Source organism: Penaeus japonicus, unplaced genomic scaffold (assembly GCF_977035675.1).
Source record: "Penaeus japonicus unplaced genomic scaffold, GWHDUDI00000001_assembly GWHDUDI00000002, whole genome shotgun sequence".
Taxonomy (NCBI): domain Eukaryota; kingdom Metazoa; phylum Arthropoda; class Malacostraca; order Decapoda; family Penaeidae; genus Penaeus; species Penaeus japonicus.
The window spans coordinates 32,978,605-32,999,398 of record NW_028234404.1 but is presented as its reverse complement, the minus strand read 5'-3'; the positions used below and the strand labels follow the sequence as shown (position 1 = coordinate 32,999,398).

At 34.9% G+C, this 20,794-nt stretch overlaps 3 protein-coding genes across 5 annotated transcripts in view; 2 read left to right on the top strand and 1 right to left on the bottom strand.

Annotated features, from left to right (window-relative positions):
* Positions 1 to 2,308: 2,308 nt before the first annotated feature.
* LOC122257190 (uncharacterized) lies at positions 2,309 to 8,266 on the bottom strand. Its single transcript, XM_043022295.2, is given in 5 exon segments — positions 2,309 to 3,008; positions 3,635 to 3,741; positions 5,632 to 5,747; positions 6,840 to 6,955; positions 7,620 to 8,266. Coding segments are annotated over 5 exon segments (1,467 nt in total). The 5' UTR covers positions 8,235 to 8,266; the 3' UTR covers positions 2,309 to 2,495.
* Positions 8,267 to 9,580: 1,314 nt separating this feature from the next.
* On the top strand, positions 9,581 to 15,995 carry LOC122257187 (uncharacterized). Of its 2 annotated transcripts, none has more exons than XM_043022292.2 (5): positions 9,581 to 9,716; positions 12,472 to 12,645; positions 12,916 to 13,588; positions 13,899 to 14,095; positions 14,346 to 15,995. In XM_043022292.2, the coding sequence occupies exons 2-5, from the start codon at positions 12,481 to 12,483 to the stop codon at positions 14,559 to 14,561; spliced, it is 1,251 nt and encodes a 416-aa protein (XP_042878226.2). In that variant the 5' UTR covers positions 9,581 to 9,716; positions 12,472 to 12,480; the 3' UTR covers positions 14,562 to 15,995. The 2 variants fall into 2 exon arrangements, with proteins under 2 accessions (XP_042878226.2, XP_042878225.2); XM_043022291.2 differs by having other exon boundaries at positions 12,913 to 13,588.
* A 1,660-nt stretch (positions 15,996 to 17,655) lies between these two features.
* Positions 17,656 to 20,794, top strand: part of LOC122257188 (torsin-1A-interacting protein 2) — a 3,955-nt gene continuing 816 nt past the window's right edge. The window contains exons 1-3 of one of the 2 annotated variants that reach the window (XM_043022293.2): positions 17,656 to 17,732; positions 18,215 to 18,592; positions 19,397 to 19,593. In XM_043022293.2, the coding sequence (XP_042878227.2) occupies positions 18,253 to 18,592; positions 19,397 to 19,593 (537 nt within the window). In that variant the 5' untranslated portion in view covers positions 17,656 to 17,732; positions 18,215 to 18,252. Of the gene's footprint in view, positions 17,733 to 17,819; positions 17,940 to 18,214; positions 18,593 to 19,396; positions 19,594 to 20,794 lie in introns of those variants that run through there. The other variant, XM_043022294.2, reaches the window with a different exon arrangement.

The window sequence follows — 20,794 nt, the reverse complement described above, 5'->3', positions numbered from 1 at the left end:
GAATAAATGATTTAAGAAAATCCAAGGAACTACAATTGGTTTCAGACTTTTACAGAATTACAAACATAAAGTGAACTAAATAGAAAATTATGTTCTTTAGTGTGATGGCTGACTGATAAGCACAAAAAGGTAAATATCATACGCCTGGCACCAAATCGTGGAATCGCCATGCATCTGGCATCATCCAAGTTCTATGAAAATTTTCGGACTTCAGTACTATATGGCATTTGCAAATTTTCTTTGTGACCACGGACATCATCTCTACAGATGACAGGAAAACAGGAAGAATGGCTAAGATTCAGGAACATATTGGAAGTTAAAAATCACATATTTTCTTCTCTCGCTGCATTTAGGAAAATGTCAGATATCAAGATGTTACGGACGTACAAAATAATCGTTATGATTTGTTGAACACTGATGATTAAACAATACTGCAATACTATACGGTAAGACGCCATATTGTTTAAGCTGTATTTTGATTGAACACGTTTATGTAATATCGTTGTCGTGTTAGGTTATTGATTTATTGTGCTTCGTACCCGTGAGCTTCTATAAAGTTGTATCCATCGATAAGGATAGATACGTAAGTCCTACGCAACAAAGTCGAAGATTTCAGACGCTGATATGTGTCGTTCATTATTTACTATGAACGTCTAAAGCGCTTTACGACCCCTGGCCGCTAGCGAGGAGCACACTCTTCCGAACGAGAACGGCTTCCAAGTAGACCTCAGAGTAACGCCTCACGCTGGCGCTGAGACCTATGGCGAAGCTCGCCTCCGCCGCCAAGGAGGTGCAACAGCTGGTGCACAGGAGGGCGTCCTCGTCAGGACCTGACACGGACGACTATCGCGTCCTTGGTTCCCTTCTGGCCAGACTCGTGTCCTTCGATCGCCACGAAGGAGAGGAGGAAGCCCCGAGCGAGGCGAAGGAGCCGAGGCCTCACATCCGAGGAGGGAGCAGAATCGCCGCTGGCGGAGGCGTCCTGCCCTTCGTGCCGTGCGTCATCGCGCCCTACGACCAGCCGGCCTCCTTCGCCTCCTGCGTCAGGAGGAGGCTGGCCAAGAGGAGGTCCTGAATCTACTTCATGGGAGACTCTAAGCTCAGAAGATGTTTAATTACAGGATTGAATGTAAGGCGTGTGTGTATTCATATATATGTGTGTGTGTGTGCACATACATATGTGTATGTATATACAAATATATATATATATATATATATATATATATATATATATATATATATATATATTTGAATATGTTTATAGGTATATAAATGTATAAAGGTATATATATGTATGAATATATATATACAATTATGAATATGTATACATAAATATATATACATACATACATATAAATACATACATATATATGTATATATACATATATGTATGTATATGTATATACATATATATCTATATATAAATGTGTATGTATATATAAAAAAATATATATATATATACATATACACACATATATATGTATACATATATGTGTATGTGTATGTATCTATATTTGTGTTTATGTGTATGTATACACACACATATATATGTATATATATATACAAACACATATATGTATGTATGTATATGTATATATATACATATATGTACATTTATATAGTTAAATATATATGTAGATATATATAGAGAGAGAGGCGTGCACATAAGCACGCACACACATATAAATGTATATATATATATATATATATATATATATATATATATATATATATGTATATATATGTTTGTGTGTGTGTTATTGTGTGCTTATATGTGTGTGTTATTGTGTGCTTATATGTATACATACATACATATGTATGTATATACATATGTATATAAATATATACATACATATATATTTATATATATACATATATATAAATATATATATATACATATGCGTGTGTATGTGTTTATTCATAAAGGTGAGTGTGAGTATATTAATATCTATGTATTAATTGTATGTAACATTTATACCCCATTCATGAAAAAATGTTTACATTGTCAATAAAACAGTAATATATATATATATGAAGTTTTATTCAATTCTAAATCGTCCCTAAACAAGATAATGGATTTTGTTTATGGCACAAATTGAAAAATTGAATAGATTAAATACAAATTACATTAGATGTTACGTCTATTTCAAAGATTCCGTTTCATTTTCTAGAATAAAAGTTAACAAAATAATCCTTTTTAGGGAGATTCGAAGTACCTGTTGGCTAGATTATTACAAAAGATTACCGTAACTTATTTACTTCTTAAGAAATGATTCAAGATAGGTGTTATAAAAGAGAAAACCATAAAAATTGAAAAATAAGTATCCTTTATTGTATTGGGATCTTCAAACTGTGGTTTCCGGATGGTTAATTGTTTAGAAAATCAAAATAATGAAAAATATATTGTATCTTTTTAAGCATCCGCGTTGCAGTTATATATAAAAATTGCTTCTTCTGTCGCGAGTTTCCTGTAACCATCAAAATGAAACGAGCTTTCACGCGCAGCACAGATCCTCTTCCATCTTTAGGACTGAGTTGCACATTAGGTTGAAAAGCATCGTAACGAGGTCTGCGGTCGCCCCCTCTCCGGCGTGGTGGATATCTTGGCATTGCAGCGGAGGACCTGTGTAGGCCAGGTCACCTGCCAGGTCTCGACGGTGGAGCTCGTTGCACTCGTCGATCTCCGCCAGGTTGATCGGGAGGCTCGAGTCCCACCACCACGGCTCCGAATCGCTCGTTCCGGGGATAAGGTGGTCCCGGAACGACCCGTGAGACTCTCTCGTTCTGTCGTGGTCGTCCCGCAAAGCTTCGAACTTCGCTCTAGGTCTTTCGTTGCCGAATTTCTCCGCAGTGTTAACCTTGTTGCTATGCCGTTGCAACAAGTGCAAGAACATTTTCTCGCTCCAATCGAAGTTGGCAACGTTAAGGATGGAGCGAGCTAGCTTGGCCACGGCGTACGGCCTGGGGCGACTCTGGGGTAACACCAACACCCTCGTGAGCTGCGAGATCTGTTGGGGAAGATGCTTTGGTCAGTTGGCAACCGGAACAAATCAGTCGTGAGCTAGTATTGATTTAATACCTCTATGCTTTGATGACACAGCGATGATTATGATTATGATATCATTAACATGAATTTAGTAAATATAATGAAAATGATGGTTGCAAAAATCCGGCATTAGGGGGAAGAACATACCAAATATCCGGCAATAGCAGGAAAAGCACACCAAAAAATCCGGCATTAGGGGGAAGAACATATAAAAAAATATATATCCGGCAAAATGAGGAAAACCACACCAAAAAATCCGGCATTAGGGGGAAGAACATATAAAAAAAAAATATCCGGCAAAATGAGGAAAACCACACCAAAAAATCCGCCATTAGGGGGAAGAACACACCAAAATTCCGGCATTAGGCGGAAGAACATACCAATAATCCGGCATTAGGGGGAAGAACGTATAAAAATCCAGCAAAAGAAGGAAAACCACACCAAAAAATCCGGCATTGGGGGGGAAGAACACACCAAAAATCCGGCATTAGGGGGATGAACAAAAAAACGGCAAAAGAAGGAAAACCACACAAAAAATTCCGGCAACAGGTGAAAAATATCCGGAGGAGAGAAAAAAACAAAGATTACCTTCTCAATGTGAGGCACTACCGCCTTGTGCATCTCAAACAACCCGTCCTGAAGCTCCAAAATATTTGCTTCGTGCCTGTGTCGCTGCAGCATCCACGAAGTATAACCTGAAGGGGAAACTGTTCTCATAATATAACAAATTAAAGTCGACTCTGTAAGTGGGGTCCAAGTTAGGGTCTAGTTGCCACATGCTAAAGGTGTCACACTCTCAATACTTCCAAAACTGTTCAATAGATGTCACTGAGAGTCCTATCACGTGACTGTCGCTTGTAAACAAAGATGGAGGCAGGAACATGAAGGCAGAAGTGTGATTAGATGAACTTGATGAAAAGGTAGGGGGAAATGTTCCTTTTTTGAGTACCAAAGTTGTTGTTTTTTTCTTTGTTCTGAGTTATTACGCTATAGCTGTAGCTTCAGTTGGAATACCTTGGTCATTTGGATAGTAATAAAATGGACGTGAATGGTTATGTAATGAACACAATGGCCTGGCTATGCTGCCATTTCATGTTGGCAAAAAAAGGGCAGAGTTAGGGCTACTAATTTTTTTTTTTTTTTTATGGGATTTTTGTTACTGTAACATCTTACCTTTATAAAGCATATCTAGAATGAGATCACATTTATTGTTCTACTGGAGATGACATGCTTAGGTGAGAAATATAGAGATATATGAAGAATTAATATATATTGGCAAGAGTAAACTCACAAGAGTTATAATTTAATTTACTTTTTTTACAAGAAAATATTTAGATTTAACTTACATGGTGAGGTTACCAATAAGTTATTTGTTTTTAATCATCTGTAGCAATTTAGTACCTGGGGAAATTGTTACTGTTGACAAATTGATGAATAATTACGTGAAATATTGTTTTCTTTAATCTTGCCCACACGTAAAATAAGCAAACATTTTCAGATTTACAGACATTTTTTAAATTTTATTTCACTTTTAAATTTTGGAGTTATAAAGCAATATCCAAAAATGTCACAACTAGACCCTGTCTTCCCGACTCTCCTGGCAAAGTACATGATAAATGTTATATATATATATATATATATATATATATATATATATATATATATATATATATATATATATATATATATATATGTATATGTATGTATGTATGTATATATGTATATATATATATATATATATATATTTATTTATATTTATGTATATATTATTTTTTTAGGAATATACTATACTAGATTTACACGCCCCTTATGAATGTACTCATGCTCATGTTAAAGGAAAATACTAAATCCGAAATGTCATCTTTATATACTTTATATACAGTGAGTATAGATATGTATTAATACATATGTATATTTATAGATTTATATAGTATATATATATATATATATACTTATATTCATATATATATATATATTCATATATATATATATATATATATATATATATATATATATATATATATATATACATATATATGTATATATATACATATATATTTATGTACGTGTATATATGTGTGTGTGTGCGTGCGTGCGTGCGTGCGTGTGTGTGTATATATACATATACATATATACAAATACATATACATACATATATAAATATATGAATATACAAATCTCTCTGTCTCTCTCTCTTTCTTGTATATGTATATATGTATATAAGGATAAGGAGCAGAATTAACGCAATGAATGTTATATTTAACTTTAGTGGAGACAAAGTCAGTGAAGACGGACTGAATATATTTGACTGTGTCTAGGCAATAAAATATTAAAATTATAATTATTGTAATTTCATTTTTTTAAATTCCTTTATATGTGTTGAGTCATGAGTGTTTGGAAATGCCAGAAGTAAACAGGCTGTGATTAAAAATAAAAGAAAAGAAAAGAAAGAAAAAAATGACATAGATAGATAGAAATATACGGATAAATATCTAATGTATATGCATACATCTCAAATATATAACCCATGGCACAAATATATGCCCCATTGTCACCACACACAGCAATCACCAAAAAGAGCTGACCTATTATCAGAATGTCAGGCAGAGGGTCAGCTCCGTCAGCCCAGCGGCGGAGTTGCGTCACTTCCGGTTCGTCTGGCAGTATGGAAGGTCTCTCCATCTCAACGAACACTCGAAAGCTGATGAAAAAGGTGTTTTTGAAAGTTATAATGGTGAAAATAGTGTTTTGCAAGTTATAATGGTGGAAAAGGTGTTTTTGAAAGTTATAATGGTGAAAATAGTGTTTTCGTTAATCATCAATTTTATTACCTCAATCGATAATGATGGAAAATCATTATTATTGTTTTCATCACTATCATTGTTACTGTTATTATTATTATCCAAATAATAATGATAATAACAATAATTCATTAATATCATTATTGTTGCTGCTATTAATATCATTACTGCTCTTAAAGGTCGGTTAAGTATATTAATATCAAGTAGTAATACTACGATATATTAGTAGTTATAGTAATATAATGATTGTCTTAAAAAGTATCATCAGTCGTCATTTAGTAGTATTATCATCATTTTTAGCGTATTTATTAGTTGTGGTAGTATCGTCTCCTGATCTTCCTCATCCTCATCATCAATCACCACCATCACCACTACCATCATCATCATCACCACCATCACCACTACCATCATCATCATCACCACCATCCCGACGTCATCATTGTGACCTATCATTATCTTAATTACTATCTTTATCATTAGTTAATATAACAATAAAGTTGTAGAGGGTAAGTTGGGCCTTCGTTCCCCTCATACTCATTATGCATCACATGATATTATGTCATAACAATCTAATCGTGAAATAACATTGAAAAGCTCAAGTATAGTTGGTCTTGAAACAGCATTTGAAAAGGTCAGTGTGGAAGGGGCATTCCAACCACTTCACAATTTAAATCTAGTGTGATGATATACAATATTTATAATATTTTCGAATCGTTTATATATTCATTGTTTCGGACACACGATTCGAAAATGGGGGGTTATATATTAGCAACGATGAGGGGGCAACGCATAAGGATAAGATATATTGATAGTGTAGTGTAAATATGATACATCCTTAATGGAGAAATGTATAGTATGCACTATAAATCCCTATCTGCAGAATAATTAATTTTCATAATCGACCGTTTACAATATAATTCATATAAGTAGAAGTGATCTCGATCACTAATTTCCCCTTTGCAACATGCACAGATTCCTCGTTTGCAGCTTACCTCATGGTGATCATGAGGCCGTCTGCAGCGGCGGAAGTGGCCCGCATGTCCTCCTGTCGAAGCTCCTTCATTGCAACTATTTTCGCGTGACTCAGCGTTTGATTGCGGTCCTTGGACTGGAGTGTCGTGGCATGAAAAGCAGAAGGTGGATGGTTTGCTTAAAGAGCTTATAACACACGCGCACGCACCAACGGAGACACACGCAAACATACACACACATACATATCAACGGCGATACAACGGAACCGCCCCATTTTGAAGTATTAGATAATTTGGTAGTTTACTTTGAAAATTTAGTATTCGTTCAGTGCCTTCATTCCCCCATGATCAGCTATGCCACCCTTTGTGCCCCCCCCCCCCCGACAGACCCCTAATTACGGCACTGACACACACCACAAACAGACTCTCACTTAATATCTTCTTGTACCAGAAATTATACATCGATGATATATTGGTGTCATTATGATAAGCTTTACTTTATCTTATCTGTATCTTTTCTCCATGTACAAAAGCAGGTGTCCGCGTGTTATCATGGTATCCTTTATTTCAGTGAAACTATTTGCATGTTTCTTATTGCAACTCATATCAACAATAGAATTAGGATAATGTGGGGCTTTATTAGAAAGGAAAATATTGCAAAAGTGTCAGTTGATTTTTTCCTGATGATAATATGATCCATATGATTCACTTTGAAATGGATATACTTACATATGATTCATGATAAGCGTAACTTGTAAGCATAATGTTCTATTCAAGATTGTAGCGTACTATGCAACTTACCTTGACTTCAATCCGATAATTCAATTCCTGGTCAGTGCGCTTCAGCAGTTCCATGAAAACTTCCCTAATCTTAGAATCCCCCATAAAGTAAATCCAAAAGGAGCCCTTTTTCTCTAGCCTCCTCCTGACGCAGGCGGCGAAGGAGGCCGGCTGGTCGTAGGGCGCGATGACGCACGGCACGAAGGGCAGGACGCCTCCGCCAGCGGCGATTCTGCTCCCTCCTCGGATGTGAGGCCTCGGCTACTTCGCCTCGCTCGGGGCTTCCTCCTCTCCTTCGTGGCGATCGAAGGACACGAGTCTGGCCAGAAGGGAACCAAGGACGCGATAGTCGTCCGTGTCAGGTCCTGACGAGGACGCCCTCCTGTGCACCAGCTGTTGCACCTCCTTGGCGGCGGAGGCGAGCTCCTCCTCGCCGTAGGGCACGGTGGCTTTGGGTCTTACTCTAGTTTGTGCATAGAAACCGCTCTCATTCTTAGAAATGTCATGCACAAACTCTGCATCACGTAAACTTTCACCCTTAAAAACTTCATTGATTGTAAAAAGAGAGCGACATCTGTCGGCGGGTTTCGGTCTCCCTCTTGTTCTGTCGGGAATGTAAAAGTATTTTGCCATCATATCAGATGAGAAATTGTGAAACAAACCCAAAGAAAAGAGACACCATAACAACAACACTCCATGATGACGAGTTCCAAGCCACATGGTACTTAGAAGAATATGATACTTGGCGGCGAAGCGTAGGAAAAATGACAAGATATGTGTCTTATTTATATCCACGATATTTATATACAGGATAGAAATAACGAATACGGAACACAACTGCATTATTCATGTATTTTTAGCAATGATATTCTTTTCCCTCCTCGTTTCCGGGTACAGAGGAGGATCTCCTGTAAAAATAAATGATTGAATAATATCCATGTAGCTACAGTGGGTTTCAACGTTTTGATATATCTGTATAATTGTCGATTTGTGAATATTATGCCATTTAGCCATTATGCCATTTATGCCATTAAGTATTTTTAAGTGTATTACATGTGTCTCATCAGGAATATCAACTTTCATTTTCATGGGTGATGAGAAAATATTTTTTTTTTTTTTTTTTTTTTTTTTTTTTTTTTTTTTTTTTATTCGAAGCTGAAGTAAATTTTGGTTTTGGAAACGGTGATATAACGATAACCAGTAAATACAGAGAGAAGAGTTCATAAACATAAACATGACGCATATATATATATATATATATATATATATATATATATATATATATATACATTCATACATATGCATACATATCTCTCTCTCTCTCTCTCTCTCTCTCTTTCTCTCTTTTTATCTATTTCTCTTTTTTTTTCTCTTTCTCTCTTTATCTCTTTTTTTTTTCTCTCTCTCCCCCTCAGTTCTAAAATTTATTATATAGAAACATTTCTCATTTTATACTTTAAAAAATCTGTATTTCAAATTATTAGCATTTTTCATTATTCTGCGTTATTTCGTATAGAGATGGCAAAGGTCACATGCATCCAGTTCTTGCAATTTCTTTTCGTTGCATTATCATCTTGCAGAAACCATCGTACGTATATTAGTCAGCTTTCCTGAAATAAAATGTTGCGTAAAGGTAAAATATCTCATTTTTTCCTTTATTCAAAAGTACCAAGAGATTCTTATCTTATTTTCATATATAACTACTGTTTTATTCTCACCTTATATGTATGTTTAACCCAAATTACGATAAATAACAAGTTAAATCAAGCAGCCAGTGATGACGGCACAAGTAAGCCCATCATACCCGAATATTAAATACAAACATCACAAATTTATTCATCTTCAAATCGAATTCTGTAAACAGGCAATTGTATAATACTCAAATAAGTATCAAATCTATATACTGTATAAAACTATACTGTCAAACGTACTTAAATCCAGAATCCGGAGGGACAAGCGATGACGTCATAAAAAACATGAATCCGGATACCATATGCAGCTTAGGCGAACGACCGGAAGTTTTGTTTTGCTTCCCGTGTTGAGAATTCGCGAGAAGGAGTTCACGTCGGATATTTGACTTTTAACGCTAGACATTGCTCATTTCAGCGTTTTGTAAAGGTGATTTTGGTAATAGTTCAGAGCGGTGGTTGTTTTATAACTTGGTATTAAAGTTTAAAGACTTTCTTGGAAAAGAATTGATACTGATGTGTTAACACATGATTTCAAAGATCGTGTTGCAAATACGATTTTCATTTGCACAGTTACTTCTGTTACTTATGATGTTGGTACTGATTGAAACCTTCACCTTTCTTAACAGTATTGCAAACATAAAGTGAACTGAGTAGGATTTTATGGAGTAAGAAGTAATGACCATAAACGTTCAGGCAACACCAGGAGGTATTTTAAAATGGGATTTGGTAATTGTTCCAAATAGGGTCTTTGCTTCGCTATTTCACGCTCTGGTAAAGGCTAACAAACCATTAGAATGACCAAGCATTTGCAAAGGTTGAGATTGAATTGGTCCCTTTTTTTAATATAGTCACAAAAGTGATGAACACGTTTTTATCTTGTCTAAATATACATGATTGCAATCTAATTGGCTTTTCCAAAACACACAGTGTGGAGGATGCAGCATCACTGGACGTTCCAGCACAAATATAATTTCACTGACTCTCATAGACAGTGGTGGTATTACCTTTACTTTTTTCATATTAGTTGTTAAAGTTGATAGTATTGTTTAAAAGTTCTTTCTTGCAATTGACTTAGATTTTCTATGTCTTTGCTTGGGCTTATTTTGACCATATCCCTTATTATTATTATTATTATTATTATTATCATTATTATTATTATTATTATTATTATTATTATTTTATTTTTTTTATTTATTTTCTTTCTTTCTTTCTTTCTTTCTTTCTTTCTTTAACCCATTCGCACCGGATGACGTGCTGACACTTTTCGTAGCTTTTGCATTAGAAGCCGGTGACAAGATATTTGGTCAAGGCCGGTGCTCGGGGTGAGCGAGCAGACAACCCAGGCTCTCACGGCTAGAGCGTCCGAGAATCGCGTTCGAAGAGCCTGGCATTGTGACCATTCAAAGCCGGAATCGCCCCGACGTGAATGGGTTAAAGTTGATAGTATTGTTTAAAAGTTCTTTCTTGCAATTGACTTAGATTTTCTATGTCTTTGCTTGGGCTTATTATTTCCTTATTGTTTATTATTATGTTAGCTGTGTTCTATCCAAATAGTGGTCCACAAGCATTTATCTGAAATTCTGAAAACTGAAAAGTTCCAAAACAGAGGTTTTTGTGGAGTGTGGAACATCTGTTATCTCTACATAATAGGCTTGTCTGGTGTGAGTCAGCACTGCTTTTTGTATAGCTGGCACACCAAGTGATTTTACATGCAGTGGACAGAAAAAGCCAGTGCAGGCAAATAGCCCGATGCATTAGGCTTGAGCATTTGCAATATCCTGTAATTTTTAGACTGATCAGAGTCAATACCAACCCGTCATTATTGGATTAATTTCACTGTGAAAATGTCAAAAAGAACTGCAGATATCCCAGTGGGTGACATGGGATAATCATAGACAATGTATTCAAAAGGTGTATTGCTAAAGAAGAAACCAGTCTTTGCTCCATGTATAGAAACCAAAATATAAACTAAAAGTCAAGGTAAGTAGTAGAAAGTGCAATAAAAATGGGGGTCCAGGGGGAGGTAAAGCCCCCTTAGCTAAGGTTAAATAACTAGATAAGGGTAGGTTAGTCATTGGGTTAGAATTTTATAGACAAGAATGCTCCAAAAACAGTGCATTCAAAATTGCTTTATGCCATGGCAACAGCAATCTGTACACACGGTAAACTATGTAGGTGTGTAAATTTTAAAGAAACTGCATCTGGTAAAGGCCTGCCCTCAGGGTGAGCAAGCGGACAGCCCAGGCTCGCGGCAAGTGCGCCTGAGAATCCCAAGGCGTTAGGCTTATGCATTTGAAAACCCCGGCATTCTTACCATCCATAGCCGGAATCGCCCCTGCGTGAATGGGTTAATGCAATTTATCCATATTGCATATTTCCCTCATCTACTCCATGACCACCCCAAATATAATTTTCCAGTCTTAGTTTGAATGCTACTTTGGTTATCTTCTAAACATTTACGAGAAGAACCTATTGATTTTTCATAGTGTTGTCACCCTCAAAAATGTTCAGTTAACTGAGGTTATGTGGTATCTTAAATATTTTACTTGTGTTCCAATTTCAGCTAAAGATAATTGATATTGACCTATTGCGAAAGCAATTATGATGCTACCACATTTGCTTTTACAGTAACTTAAAGAGTTTCAGTACCACTATTACTGTTTTATTACTATTACTTAGCATTCTCTGAAGTTTTTCAGCATGTCATAGACCTATCAGAAAACTGTTTTTAAACTCATATTATGGTCTTACGGTTTGACTTTCCACCCCAGACCAATTATAGCAACAATATTGGTTACAATTGCTAGAGAGGGCATGAAATATTGAGGCTGATAGCAATGGTATATATCATTGATATTATCTGAAGACTAACCTATATCTGAGAAGCTCTAGCCCCTGTATATGAATAAGATTGGTATGCATTTCATACCTCTACACTTTGTTTATACCCATGGTTCCATCTTGCTTAAACATGCCAAGGTTAAGGGTTTCTATATTTTGTAGATAAAGAAAACAGCTTTGGTATGAGGTAGATAAAGAGAATAATTTTTGTTTGACTGCCCCTCTTTTATATCTTATGATTCTGCTCAAAGTTTCATCATTCCCCCAAAAAAATTCCAACAAATTTTTTTTCATTGTTATCTTTGAACGTTGATACTTGACTAACATCTCTTTTTATTCAGATATGAAAGATGCCTAAGGTGGAAACAAGAGCCACAGGGCGCCCAAGCATTCACGATGACAAGTTGGGAACTTCGCCTCGGAATAAATCACCCCGGACTTCCTCGGTCACAGGAAGGTCCCCCAGAGTGACGAGAGGTGCAAAAGAGAACCAATCACCTATCCGTAGAAATAAGGTATGATCTTTCTAATTCCCTACCTCTCTCTCTCTCTCTCCTTCCCTCCCTCCCTTCCCTCTCTCTCTCTTTCTCTCTCTCTCTCTCCTCTTTCCTCTCCCTCCCTCCCTCCCTCCCTCCCTTTCCTTCATTTCCTTCTTTTCCTTCTTCCCATATATCCTCTCCTTCATTTCCCTCTATTTGTAAACATTTATTAGAGGACCTAACATTTGCAGCATCTGAAATCATATTCTCTTTTCAATTCCATGCTTCTCTCTATCTCCATAGCAGCCAAGATCAGATCTAAGCAGCAGCGAAGAGGACCTGGACGAGGTGGACCGCAGTACCAATATGTACCCCGACTTATCTCCCTTTTCATCATCCGCATCAGGCTCACCTCAAGCATGGAGTCCAGAAGCCAATGAAGGACACACCTTCAATGATACTTTTTACAGCACACGTTCACAGTGCCACCCCCGGGCACCCCAGAAGAGCCCGGAGAAAGGAGGCCTAACTAGGGACAGACCTGTGACCCCAGAGCAAGGATCACAGGGACGGAGGGTTGGTAGAGGGGTGGGAGGAGAGTTTGGCGATAGGGATAAGATCCGTGCTAAAAGGGGTCCCGCACCCCTGTTGATTGTCGGGTTCATCTTTCTTGTCTTATTCACTGTGTTTTGGCTCAAGCAGAGCTTAGAGGAAGTGCATGAGCTCTCTGAGCAGAAACCATATGTAAAGTCAATAGATAAGGTCTACAAGGAATTCAAGCTGGACCTCAAAAACTTCATCAATAAGTTCCAACAGGAGAAGGAAGTATGGGTTCAGTTGATAGGACAGATTGACAGCATCATGGTTGATTCACCAAAACAACCAGCTGTATTGCTGGTGGTCGTCCCTGAAGATGCCAGAGGAACAGCCACCTGCTTCATCTACACTATTGCGCACCTACTTAATAAGGCCTTTGAAGGTGAGTTTATGTTGATTATTTGTATATTGATTTTATTTTCTCTAATGTATAATATTTTCATTGATCTTGTTAACCCTCTCTGGACGAGTGGTACACCACGGGTACCACGCATTCAAGGCCCGTTCGCTGGGTGCCGTCATATGGCGTCGCTTATATAATTGATTTAGGCCTATGCGTTCGAGAGCCCCGGCATTACAACATGCAAGGCTGGAATGCCCCCGGCATGAATGGGTTAATGTTGCCATCATTATCACCATCATGAAACACCTATCAAGATTTAACCTCTGTGTTCCTTCTCCTTTCACTGCAGATACAAGATTTGTGATGTTTGATACCAAGAGCAATGGCTTAGCCAATCTCTCTTCAATAAAGAAGAATCTTGATGAAACACTCATGGAGCTCAGCCTTACGCACACTGCCATTATACATAATATCGAGAATATCCCGGGTAGAGCTGCCATGATCTTCCATGCGTACTGTGACAATGAGAATGCCCCATTTAAGCAGGTATGTGTTTGTGTCTGTGTATGTGTATGTGTGTTTAAGTGTATAAATATAAGTCCTTTGGGGGGAAGGTACAAGAGTATTGTTAATTGAAATGTTCATGGCATGTAACCTATAGATGCCACACAGTATTATATGCTGTAATATGTGTACATTCCACTTGTTGGATTAAAATACTGAAGATTAGAAAAGAGAATATTAATTCAAGAAGTGCAGGATCTTTCATATTTATAAGTATGTTTTTACTTTCCAGGCTGTGATCTTCCCGATGTTAGACATCAAAGGAAAATATGAAGAAATGGCCCATGACAGGAGGCTGGACCACACTGTGGACGATTATTTGACCCAACTCTGGGGTGCCGAGCTAGAGTCAAAGGACGTGTCAGCTGTAATCTCACGGGTGGCAAATGCTCCGATACTGATTAAGCCAGAGCCAGAGGAAAAGATCAGGAGGATGTGTCCAATATGAGAAAGGAATGGGTGCTTGAGGCTTACTTGCACCAGGCGACTCTCATGCTATAGTGCTGAATAACTTCTTATGGGACATTGATAAGGCTGACCTAGAGATATCTAGGGAAGTACTATAGGACGAAAGGAGAAAGACTGTACACGAGACTGTGCTGTGCTAGTTTCTTGAAGCCCATGTTTACTTTTTTCTTCTTTTTTTTTAATGTTATTTATTATTGTCATTATTTTATTTTATTTGTTATTATTATTTTTTTATACATTATTTCTTGGTGTTTGTAATAGTATAGAGGATGGTTGATTGATAGGATTAATATCAGATACTGAAAGTAGAAGCAGCTAATTGGATGTTATTTAGTCATTTTGTTTTAGTACTTTATTTAAAATGTTCATTTTTATTATATATACAAATTGTTTGCTTGTAAATTCCCCCTTAGTCCAGTTTATTCCCTGTTCCCACTTGCCGCCTACCCCCGTGATAAGTGCCTTCTGTAATTGCATTTTATATCATATATCTGACAGGGGTTGTGTCCATGCTATGTCCAGAGAGGCATGTACATTTGATATGATAGTATTTTAGATGACAATGTCTAACCTAATTAATGTTACCATAAGATTACTTTGACAAGAGAAAAATGAATATGGTATAAAAAATTGAACCAGATAAGATTGTACAGTTTGTTTTGCGGTTTACTTATCATTACCGTAATTATTTGTTACTATTATTGCTTTATGTTATTTGTTTATTTATGTGCTTTTTCATTGATATACAGATATTTTAGCATGGGTACCATCCTTTTATTTTCTGTGTCATATCTATACTTCTCATCGCAGCACAACTTAACTGGACGTATAGAAATATTAGATTTTTATTATGTTATCAATTAAAGTCACATTTTTTCAAATCCGGAATACATTTGTGAATTGTAGTATTCTGGAATATTTTCATGCCACATTTATGTAACAGTGGTTAGCAAGGACTTTTGAGAGCATGGTTGATATGCATTCAGAGTTCAAAAACTAATTTAGTGTGTAAATGAAAAGAAATATTTATTTTGTGTGGGATAGTGTGATTTTGTATTAGTGTTTATGGTGTCTAATAGCTGGCTGTGGATGATGCATACATAATCATGGTTACTGTTGCACAATTATGAATTTTTCAGTTGCAATAGGTCAACAGAGGTTGTTGCACAAAGTGTCTGTCATTGTATATGTAGATGATAATTGATACATCGAAGGTGCTTCACAATTCGTAGATATTTGTGTGTGTATATAAAGAATGCAAGTTCTATTGTTATCTAGTCGTAACTAAAATATAGTAGTCATCTACAGTCAAATAATTTTTACCATAAAAGGGGGAAATAACATATAGTGTAATAAAGAGAGCAGATGTTGTCATTCTACTTAATAAGTGACCCAATAAAGTTGAAGTTTGCTATTTATGTTTATTTCTGGTGTTTCCTTAGTTCTTATACAAAGAGTTTCAAGGACAGAATCATCTTTGGTGCTTTATTTGTTGCAGTGATATTGTTCTTTAGCGTATTTATTATTACGAGTTTTTATATGTTTTAAGGATTTCAAAATTATATTTCAATGCCCTTTTTGCTTTATATATTTTTGCTTTATATGCATTATTGTCAATATATATATTTTATTTTATTATTACTTTTCTTATCATCATCATTATTATTTGATGCTATTTTTATTATCATTAACAGATTATTTTTTATTACTTATTACAATTACTTAATTAGTCATATACTATCATCATTATTAATAAGATTGTTATTAATATTTTTTTTTTTTATCTGATTACTTATGTTAGGGTTAGGTGTAATGCAAAAACATTAAACATAATTAAAAACAACATTTAATTCAAATGTATTAGGGAAAGCTGTATTCCACATATCATTTTAGAGTGCATCCACCCCTCTTTCTACCTCTCTTTATTTAGTAAAAAAAAGAAAAAATATGCATTAGCAGACTTCAGTTACCACAAATAGAAAGTGTTGTTGTGTCCACCTACTTTCCCCATTATATCCTTTGATAATAAATATTGCAATATTTTTTATGTTTAATTGATTTTCCTGGATGCTGTAAATGTCTTTTTACATAGTGGGTGTTAGTATTGATACTTTTATTCTGTTTTATTTTCTTTTTCTCTTATTTTTTTATGAAGAGAAATACTTCTTTTCACTAACATTTACTATCACTATTGTCTTTGTTCTCTTGTTTTAGCTGAATTAAATGATAGCGATAATTGATCCATTTATTATCCATAATGCTCATCCTCTTTAATTATTACTTTATGCAGCACATGTATTACATATATTAAAATCAAATGTAACAATCTGGAAGACTAATCTGAGTGAATGAAAATTTATGTCATGTTTATATACTTGAGTGGTAAAAGTGTCCTTGATTTTTAGTGCAACAGTGCAAACCCTGATTTGTTAAATCATATTTAATAGATAATCAGGCATTAGATATTTGATATCACATGAATATTAGCTTTACAATTGATCCATTGGTCGCGGTTTTAATAAAATATGTATACAATTATGTGGCGGGTTTATGTTGTATGGCACAGTACCATCTGCGTCTACGACTGACTCTGCTTTGGTAGTATATTATGCCATCCACTGTCAATGGGTTAATTAGATCCCTTAACAGTGGTATATTGAAGAAACCCAGAGGATTAAGTAATCGTGATCATACAAGTATGGGACCCAAACATTAGAATTCTTTTAAATGCGTTTGATGTAAATTGAGTTGGCAAACTTTGAATTTATAAGAATAAGAAAGATGAAAAAAGATGGGAGTTTGACTCAATATTGGCTTTATGTTTGCATTCAGTATGGTAATGCATATGTAAAAAGAAAGAAAGAAAGAAAACATTTCAAAATTCAATAATATGATAATGTTGTATTAATCATTATAATAAATATCAAATGATGAGGTATGTAATTATTATATGACAATACAACTGTACCATGAATAAAATTTATCATTTCAAATTTTTCTTTATATACACACATACAGTGATTAAGGAGATATCGTAGTGCATATCACAAAGTCTTCCCACACAGTATTTATGACTCCTTTATCTTATCTGAAGATCCCAGATGACCAGTGATATATAATGAGTTGTGGCTGATGGACTCTACATTATTTGGTGATTTTCAGATATATAATATAGTACATTGGAGTTTAAAGTTTAATTAGTGTTATAGCAAATATATTATTAAAATGTGATGTTATTGTGGATGTCAATTTTTTTTATCATTGACTGAAAGTCAAAATGCATTTTTAGCCTTTGTCTTATTGTCTTATACTCAGTTCATAAAAAAAAACTGATATACATCTTGTGGGAAAAAAAGAGGTAATCAAATGCAAATGTTGATTGAAAGAGAGAGAGAGAGAGAGACTATAGCTATGTCTATGCCTATATCTGAAGGTCTCCATATATCTACTCATCTATCTCTCTAGATTAAATATTCATAGACAGATGGAAATATACAAGTCATATATGTTAAAATGATGATCATTTTTTTTTTGTCAATAGTATTATTTTATACTACTAAGTATATATGATTAAACTAATATAGCTTTCTTATTTACATTACATATTACTGATTAAATGTCCTTATTTTCCAGAGAGATAAAAAAAAAAAGTACACAAAATCCACCAGATCATGTCAGAACAGACCAAAAACATAATGAAATACTACTTCCTTACAATTATCATAATATATCAAGCAATCTATATCACATCCACCTTAGAAAAAGAAAAAAACACGTGTCGAAATATTGTGGAAGTTCACGACAGATTGAAAGTCAAGTTGAAACTCCTCGTATCGGAATTCTCCCAGCCAAAAAAGGTTTGGGTACAGATTATTGGCCAGCTATATTCCATTATGGTTGACGCACCTTTGAGGCCTGCAGTTATAATGGTTGTAGTTCCTGAAGATATGAGGCGGGAGAGCATGTGCTTTGTCCAACATGTTGCTGAGAGTGTTGCTGGTGCATTTGAAGGTAGCTATTATCATTATGATATGTTGTTTGCTTGTGTTGCTCTATGTCTATAATTGTATTATAGTTATGAACAAAGAAAGTTATTATTTTTGCTGTTACCCTATTTTGTTTTATCACCAAAGTCTGGTTGAAACATCACATTGTTTCATTACTGTTTCTGTGTTTCATATCATCAAATAATAGATATATTTGTTATCAGTGAAGTTACTGTCTTATTAGTATATATGATAAAATGTATATCTTCAAAATTTGTGCCAGCCTATCTTTATTATCAGAGGTTATATTTCATTATTGCCAATACATTTGATTGCTTGTTTTATCTTATGGTTGTCTGTGTTTTTATATAGTTCTACTGCTATGTTTTTTTCAATATTCTCTTGCTATCCTTTGAGCATACTCAATTTGATATATTGTTTAACGTTCTTTCAATATTTTCCTTATAAGTATATAAATTTTGGTATTCACAAGGTTATATAATCATGCATACTTTTTCCTTTTGTATGTTCTTTTTAATAAATCTTTAATCAAATTTAATTTATACATGTTTTTCTTTTACAAAGTTGGTATCGTTGATAGGTTATTTCAGAATCATTATATTATATCAATTAGGATATAGATAGATATGTGACAAATCATCACCCTTTGCTTAATCATATGCTTTAAATATGAATAAGTAACATTCGTCTCCTCCTTTTTTTAGTCAATCAAAATCTCAAATAATCTCCCAACATATTCTTACTAGTCATACCATACTCCTTATAGTGATGTATATCATAAATATTACATCATTTCTCATATCAACAGATTCATCATACTTATTCTACGATGCCAAGAGAGACAGTCATCTGGATCCTTTCACAATGAAGCTAATTTTGGACGATAAACTCCATCATCTTCAGAATTCACATGTGGCGGTAATCAACAACATCGAGGCGATTCCTGGCAATGCTTCGATGATTCTTCACGGTTACTGTGATAATGATAATGCGCCCTATAAGCAGGTGTGTTTAGTAAAAGGATACAGAGATGGGATGTGGTATTGTGAAGTAGGGAACAGGAAAGATGAGGATACTGAGAACAAGATTTAGAAAAATGGGAAATAGGAGACAAGAAAACATGAGGTAATGAGTTTGGGGACAAAAAAAAAGAGGATAATGAGTTTGGGGACAAAAAAAACAAAAAACATGAGGATAATGAGTTAGGGGACAAGAAAACGTGAGAGCAAGATCATGAAAGAGGAGCATTATGGAATAAATAAAAGATGAGGATAATGAAAACAAGATCAGAAAAGGTAAGACATTAGGGAGTAGGAGGAGATGAGGATAATGAGAACAAGAGTAAATGAGATAAGAATCACAGAATAAGAACAGACGAGGATAATGAGAACAAGAAATATAGAAATAAGAAATATAGAATCTTTGAAAATATTGAGGATAAGATAAAGTTAAGAGAAGGAAAGGTAAGTATTATGGAATAAGAAAAGATTAGGATCCTGAGAACAAGATCAGAAAAGTAAGAAATAGGGAAATGAGAAAACTTGTGAAAAAGAATGAGATCAGGACAAGTAACAATTATGGAATATGAAAAGATGAGGATGATAAGAACAAGATTAGTAAAAATAATAGTTAGGGAATAAGAGAAGATAAAAATGAGGAGAACAAGATTAGAAAACAGATGTACTGTCTTAGATAATCTTGGAGTAATCTGATAAGGAAGTAAAACTAATGAAAAATGCAAATAAAATATGTGAGGAAATAAAATATTGAAGCTTTATCTAGCTTTATATGGCTAGAATGGGAAGTCTGGTTTATACTTTTCATATACGATTTCAAATCAAATACTACTAATAGCTCTAGATTTTGGCACTGCATTCAATTAATTTTTAAGTAGATTTATAGTGAAAAAACATTGTTAAAACATTGTGTAGGATATAATCACTACTTGCAAGAAATAAATTCATCTTATTTAGAGCAAAGCCATAGCAGAATCTTTCAATCTTCCTTCTTTCCAGAAAATGTGATTTTGAGAAGTTGATTCTTGTCATTTTTTATTCACTGGGATTTCTTATTTATCTTCACTTCTTGGTCTATATACTTATTATCATTATGCTATTTCTTCTGAGTGTGGCTTGTAGACACATAGGGCCAATTCTTACCATAAATAAATCTATGGAGACTAGTCTTGTAGTGATTGTAATAATTG

Coding starts and splice junctions, on each gene's coding strand:
- LOC122257187 (XM_043022291.2), top strand. CDS start 12,481: ATGCCTAAGGTGGAAACAAGAGCCACAGGGCGCCCAAGCATTCACGAT. Junction 12,646..12,912: donor CACCTATCCGTAGAAATAAG/GTATGATCTTTC, acceptor CTATCTCCATAG/CAGCCAAGATCAGATCTAAG. Junction 14,096..14,345: donor AGAATGCCCCATTTAAGCAG/GTATGTGTTTGT, acceptor TTTACTTTCCAG/GCTGTGATCTTCCCGATGTT.